At 35.1% G+C, this 7,802-nt stretch overlaps 1 protein-coding gene across 1 annotated transcript in view; it reads left to right on the forward strand.

The window, feature by feature from the left end:
* LOC148545775 (protein FAR1-RELATED SEQUENCE 5-like) overlaps positions 1-7,552 on the forward strand; it is a 28,862-nt gene extending 21,310 nt beyond the window's left edge. Inside the window, exon 3 of the mRNA XM_088499093.1 lies at positions 6,542-7,552. Within this exon, the coding sequence (XP_088355219.1) occupies positions 6,542-7,552 (1,011 nt within the window). The remainder of the gene's footprint in view (positions 1-6,541) is intronic.
* Positions 7,553-7,802: the final 250 nt, after the last annotated feature.

Consider the following 7,802-nt stretch of genomic DNA (forward strand, 5'->3'; position numbering starts at 1 on the left):
AAAAGTTGTTAAGGGGATGTGTCATGAAAATTTAAAGGGAATTTGGATACCTATTCATGTGAAACTATAAGAATCAAAAATCTATGTGCATTGATAAGCTTTATTTATTTTAATTCCAATAAAAAAAACAAATAAATAAGGGGACAAAATTACCCCAATGTTAAATTCAGAATTCAAAGATCAATGCACATATGATAGAATTAAAATACAAAGTTGAAACATGAGTATGGGTTGAAGAAAAAAAGGGAATTACGGGTAGCTAGGCATGAATTTAAAAGTATATAGAATATATGTATATTAGGAGAGAGCTTAGGTTAATTAAAGATTCAATTTATAAAGCTCACTTAGCCATATGTATACCCTTACCTGCACCTTGGCCCCATTACAACCCTGAAAAGATCTCATGATGTTTGCATTGGTATATTAACTATTGTTGATTGGTTAGGAGAAAAACAAAAGTTAGAAAACATGACTAGAGAAGAATAGAGTGATTACCTTATACACTAGAGATTAGAGCGTACATACATTATCAGTGAGGGTTCAATGCTTGAATTTTCATGTTTCCTGCTTTCATAAGCTATCTGCTTGCACTTTTATCGGTTTTATTGTATAATGATAGAATTAGTGGAATTTGATTTGTAATTGTTTTGAAGGGCTTATTTACTTTTGATCAAGTGGGCAATAATCATATAGTTGCATTTATTTATATATGTAGGATTGCATTGCATTTCATGAGTTTCTACATGTTCATACTTATTTCCTTGTCTCCTTCAATTTAGCATGAGGACATGTTAATGTTTAAGTGTGGGGAGGTTGATAAACCACTATTTTATAGTTTATATTGTGTTTAATTGTGTGGTTTTGTCATGATCCTTACCCACTTATTCATCAATTTAGCATGCATTTAGATTTCCTTCCTAAATTCAGTACATGTTTGAAAATTGCTTCCTAGAGACTTTAATTATTTAATTTTAATTCTCCTTTATTCCATTCGATGCCGTGATCTGTGTGTCAAGTGTTTCAGGCTTTATAGAGCATGAATGAGATGGAGATTGGAGAGGAAGCTAGCAAAAATGGAAGGAACACAAGAATTTGAGGAGATAACCAGCGAGAAGTGACGCGGTCGCATGGCTCACGCGACCGCGCGAAGGAGTGCAAATTGCAGTGACGTGGCTGCATGGCTCGTGCGGCCATGCGAATTGGAAAGCGCAAGTGACGCGGTAGCGTGGACGACGCGGACGCGTGGAGAGGAAAAAGCGCAAGCGACGCGTCCGCATGGATGACGCGATCGCGTGACATGTGCGATCTGCATAATCTGCAGGATTCGCTGGAGGCGATTTTGGACCTTATTTCGGCCCAGTTCTCGGTCCGGAACAGCAGACTAGAGTCAGAGAATATGCAGAAACAACACACATTCATTCAGTAGTTTTCTAGATCTAGTTTTCACTCTCTTAGGTTTTTCTCTCTAGGTTTTTAGAATTTTAATTTTCAATTGGTCTTAGCATTGGAACATTGGGGAGAGTTATTTCCTCATCAAGACTTCATCATTCTAGTTTGTTTTTTTAACTTGGGTTCATTCTTCCATGTCCTTTGCTTTGTTCAATTTTGTCATTTAGATATTTTTATGATTATTTAATGCAAGGATTATTTCTTTTTAATTCAATTTCAATTCTAATAATCATGTCTTCTTTTAATTTCCTTTCATGTGCTATGGATTCTTTATTTACAATGCGTGAGTAGTTTCATTACTTGATGGGGAGTTGATTAAAAGGAACTCTTGAGTTGGAAGGATTGAAGGAGAAATTTGTAGTTGGGTTAACTGTTGGATTGCTATCCTGTCACCAACGCCAATCCCTTTGAACTAAGTGGGTTGCAACTCGTGAACAGATCTGGCATTCCAACTTGTTTGACTTTCCCTTACCTAGTAAAGGATAACCAAACAGAGTAACCGTTAATTATAAATCAATCTTAAAAATCACTCCATCAATGATAGAGATTCTAACTAATTAATTTCCAGTCAAAGCTTTTATTTATATTATTTAAAATTCCTCAATTTAAATTCCAATTTACTTAGCTCAATTTCTTGGAACATCTGATTAATAAAACAGCACACTTTTCTGCAACTCGTTGGGGGACGACCTGGGACTTAAAACTCCCAGTAATTTTAAATTAAACTCTCTGTGACATATTTCTAAATTGATAGGCAGATTTTCGGTGAGTTAAGAACTATACTTGCAACGTAACCATTTTAATAAATTTTTAATTCACCAGCTTCTGCTTCCCATCAGCTCTCTGGCCACTAACGCTAATCCAAACACAAGAGTGAGGATTAGGACTTGTGAATAGAAGTTGGCTCCTAACTTGATTTTCCTTTATTTAGTAAAGGATAACTAAGTAGAATAACAACTAATTACCATTACACTTGGAAAATCCAATAAGGATAGAACTTCCAATTAATCTTCTCCGGATCAAGGCTTTTTAATTTAATTTAATTACATAAAACCTCTTTGTTAATTTTCACTGCCTTAATTTATAATTATTTATTTTTCTATTACCCAACTCTAAAAATTCTCGGAAAATCCATAACCAATAATAACACACCTCCCTGCAATTCCTTGAGAGACGACCCGGGGTTTAAATACTTCGGTTATTAATTTTATTGGATTTGCTTTAGTGACAAACAAAATTTTTGTACGAAAGGATTCTTGTTAGTTTAGAAACTATACTTACAACGTGATTATATTTGTGAATTTCTTTACTAGCAGAAATCCGTTCGTCAGTATGGAAGATTCAATAAAGCTCCATGCTTCAATTTGAGGCGTAAGGATTGGTACAGAGTTCAATTAAATGGGTCCCGGAAGATGTTTGGTCGTCTTAGTGAGAATTCAAATTCCGTACTACCCGGCTGGAAAAATGTAGATCCAGACAAAGATGGGTACAGAAGCAAGGTTTGGGATCCTGGAATCTATTGACATTCAACACCCCGGGAGCCTGAAAACCTGTTTGAATTTACTCAAAGGCTTTACATGCCTAGTTTGGGACCCCAGAGGCTATTGAAATTCCAAACATTAGTGGAGATATCTGGATGAATTCAAACACAAGCCACCATAACAAGAAGCTCACCAGAATGTCCAACTTAAGGACTTTAACTAAAAGTGTTAGGTGGGAGACAACCCACCATGGTATGATCGTTAGCAGCACATCCTTCCGGAGATGACACTTCTTTACACCTAGCTTGATTGAGCATCGAGGACGATGCTATTATTTAAGTGTGGGGAGGTCGCCATCTTTGGCGAATCTTTTTGGTGAACTACTTTCGAACTCTTTTTATCCTATTTTGTTTATTTTCTGTATTTTATTTTATCTTATTTATCTTTCAGCACTTGCACATTTTTCTTTTACTGTATTTCCATCTACTTTATTATATTTTACACTTTGGTTTATATATATCTTAGATATTTAGTTTAGTTTGCGCCTTTAGCTTATTAAGTTGTGATATAGAAAATATGGATTAATTAGCTTAGTTTGCCCTTTTAGCATATGATAATTTGGTTTAATTAAAAATAAAAGAGTAAACTAGAAACTTTAGTATAACAGAATCACAACAATCCACACACCTTATATATATATAGCAATACATGTTGGTAAATTGACAACATTTTTCAAGGAAAATACTAAATTTTATAAAAGCCATTCTAAGATTCACATTGAGTTAAATGGAAACTCTTGATTTCTACTTGTATGACATACATAACTAATATATGGTTTTTGAGCCAAAGAACACACAACCCATGAGTTTTTGAGCTTAATTATATGGTTACATTTAACCATAAATTTCATTCCTGTGTGTTTTGCACTTCTTTTCTATGCTTGCAATCTTTACTTTCTTTCAATCTATATGTCCAATATAAAATGTAGATACATACCTGCATGTGATTGAGGCCATTATTTATTTTTGCTCACTTATCCCAAATAAGTCTACCCTTTTATGTCACCCTTGTTAGCCCCCTTGAGCCTTTTAATCCATTTTTGTTCTATAACCACATCACTAGCCTTAACCAGAAAAACAAAATTAAAAATCCCAAATTGAATCTTTGGTTAGCTTAAGATAGAGATTGTGTATCCACTAAGTGTGGGAAAACGTGGGAACATGGGTTGATAGGAAAGGATTAAATTAATAAAATAATCAGAAATTTGGGAGCATGCTCATGCGAAACCAAAATAATTAAAATACCATGTGCATTGAAAATGTTGTGTTTATGTTTCAAAAAAAAACTTTTTAATTAAATAAATGAATAAGGGGACAAAATTACCCCAATAATGAGTTTAGTAAAGGAATCAATGCACATGAAAGTAAAATAAAAAAAAATTAAATTGGTACATGGGTATATGATAAGAAAGTGGGAAAATTATGCGAAGCTAGGCAAAATTTTAAAAATTATATAGAGTATGTATATGTTAGGTGAGATCTTAGACTAATCAAGGATTCAACTTATAGCTCACTTAGCCTTATATATATATCCTCATCTTTACCTTGGCCCCATTACAACCTTGAAAAGACCTCATGATGTTTTTATGTATGCATTAGATATTTGTTGATTGGTTAGATGAAGAACAAAGTTTAGAAAGCATGAACAGAAAAGAATAGAGTGATTAACCCCAAACACTGAGTGACTAGAGAGTAAACACAAATCCAGTGAGGGTTCAATAGCTCATCTCCATATATCCAAATTTAATTATTAATTGTCTTGCAAGTTTGTGAATTCCATTAACTCAACTCAATTGTGAAAGTGCTTTAACATGATTTAGGCTTGGCTATGCATATATGATTCTTTGAAAAATTTAACTCAATTTAGCCACATTTAAGTTATATATATAGGTGGATAATAATTAGAATTGCATGATTCATTTAGGTAGCTTGCATTTAGAATAGATTGCATTGCATAAGATTCCACCATTCTACCTTCATTCTTTTCTCTTGGATTTAGCATGAGGACATGCTATTGTTTAAGTGTGGGGAGGTTGATAAACCCCTATTTTATAATTCATCTTGTGCTCAATTAAGTATTTTTTATCAATTCTTCACCCACTTATTCATGTAAATTGCATGGTTTTACTATTCCTTCCTTATTTTATGATATATGTGAAAACATGTTTCCTATGCTTTAAAATTATTTACTTTAATTATCCTTTATTACCATTCGATGCCGTGATCTGTGTGTTAAGTAATTTTAGGCTTTATAGGGCAGGAATGGCTTAGAGGACAGAAAGGAAACATACAAAAATGGAAGGAAAGCACAAAAATGGAGTTTTGAAGAAAAGGCAGTGACGCGTACGCGTGGACGACGCGGACGCATGTCTAGCGCGAAATGACAGTGACGCGTATGGGTGGACGACGCGGACGCGTGCCTTGAACAGAACACAAATGACTCGGACGCGTGACTAACGCGCACGCGTGACAAAGAAAAACTCCAAACCACGCGAACGCGTGACCCAAGCGCACGCGTGACAGACGCCACGTGCAGTAATTTGCAGAAGTCGCCCCCAGTGATTTCTGAACCCTTTTTCGGCCCAAATCTAAGCCAGAAACACAGAATATAAGCCAGAGAATGGGGGAATCAGTAACACAACATATACAACATTCATATTCATAATTTTAGGTTTAAATGTAGCTTTTAGAGAGAGGCTCTCTCCTCTCTCTTAGGATTTAGGATTAGGATTAGGATTTAGGATTTTTATTATGATTAGGCTACTTCTCTTCAATCACAAGTTCAATGTTCCTTTAATTTATTTTCTACTTTTATTTATTCTATTACTTTAATTGTTATTTATCTTTTCAATTTGGCTTATGAACTTCATGTTAGAGTTGATTTCTTTATTTAATATAATTTGAGGTATTTTAGATTTAAGATTTCTTTCTTTTATTTATGTTACTGCTGCTTCCAATCTGAAGACATTTTTATTCGAGTAGATTTTCTCCCTTTTTGCTTTGGTTAAGTAATTGCTAACACTTGAGTTATCAGACTCAGCAGTTGATTAAAAATTGGGAATTGCTGATTGATTTGGATCCCTCTAAAGCTAGTCTTTTCATAGGAGTTGACTAGGACTTGAAGGATCAAGTTAATTAGTCCACTTGACTTTCCTATATTTAGTAAGGGTTAACTAAGTAGGAGCAAAATCCAATTCTTATCACACCTGATAAGGATAACTAGGATAGAATTTCCAGTTCTTATACCTTATCAAGAGTTTTTTTTATAATTATTAATTTATTTTTCTTGCCATTTAAATTACTTGTTCTCTATTTCATAAACCCAAAAATACACCTTTTTCCATAACCAATAGTAAATCATACTTCCCTGCAATTTCTTGAGAAGACGACTCGAGGTTTAAATACTTCAGTTATAAATTTATTGGGTTTTGTTACTTGTGACAACCAAAGTTTTTGTACGAAATGATTCTCTGTTGGTTTAGAAACTATACTTACAACACGATTATTTTTATAAAAATTCTTTATCGGTAGAGAATCTAATCGTTCAAGAAGATAATGGCATCTCTGAAACCAATCATGTACAGTGCCGCAGAGATATTGGAAATGGAATTCAACTACATGTATTTATGCAACAGAGAAGGTTTCAGAGACAGAAAATGGCTAGAGATGCAGGATCGAAAGCGGGAGCACAAGGTTTTCACTCGATATGGGTGTTTGGCGGAGATGAGGATAAAGCCGAATGGTGATAGCGGGATTTGGTATGTTTCACGCTTCGTAGATGACCATAACCAAGATCTTCTACCTGCAAAGTTTGTGCCATACTTGCCTTCGTACCGGAAGATTTCTGATGTCAATCTAGCCCATATAGACAGCTTGAGGCAAGTTGGAATTTCTATTCCAAAAATATATGAGTCAATTGCTGCGCAGGCAGGCGGATTTAACCTTGTTCCTTTCACAAAGAGAGACATGTATAATGAGGTTAGGAGGCAACGTGCCTTAAGGAATGGTGATGTGAATGCGGCTCTAAGGTTTTTTGAGAGATGTGCAAGGGGGGATGAGAAGATGTTTTGGAGGTTTGAAGTTGGGCCAGACCAACATATGTCTGACCTTTTCTGGAGCGACAGGCGTAGCCAAGATGATTACAAGATCTTTGGTGATGTTCTTGCCTTTGATGCGACGTATGGTCGAAACAAGTACAATCTACCAGTTGTTGTATTTTCCGGGGTCAACCACCACAACCAGACATGCGTGTTTGCCACGGCCATGGTCTCGTGCGAATCTCAAGCGTTGTATGTTTGGGTGTTGAGAAAGTTTTTGGAATGCATGGGTGGTAAAGCTCTTAAACTGGTAATAACTAATGGGGATCGATCCATGCGCTTAGCCATTCAAGAAGTATTTCCTGAAGCACATCATCGGTTGTGTTCATGGCACCTACTGAGGAATGTAACCGTAAATGTGTGCAAGCCGCGGTTCACAATGCTTTTGAGAAGTTGTTTGCTTCTTTATCATCACACTAACGATCGACTTTGGTGCATAAAAACAACTGGTGCTCACAATAAATGAATATATTTCACCCTTAGATAATACATATCAAACTAACCCATATTCTTTGTTGCAGCAACTAAGCATTTGTCATACACAAAACACATACATCACAGCAACCTCACTATTCAGTGCGACACATCCCTTTCAAGTTACATGAAACTCAACAAAAAATTTGATATTTTTTAGGTTAAACCTATTCACAATATAACATAAGGGTATTAATTTATAACACCAAAAAAATTAGTACAGAATATGAAACAAATAACTA

Source organism: Arachis ipaensis, chromosome B9 (assembly GCF_059453495.1).
Source record: "Arachis ipaensis isolate K30076 ecotype BB chromosome B9, ASM5945349v1, whole genome shotgun sequence".
In the NCBI taxonomy this organism is placed as follows: domain Eukaryota; kingdom Viridiplantae; phylum Streptophyta; class Magnoliopsida; order Fabales; family Fabaceae; genus Arachis; species Arachis ipaensis.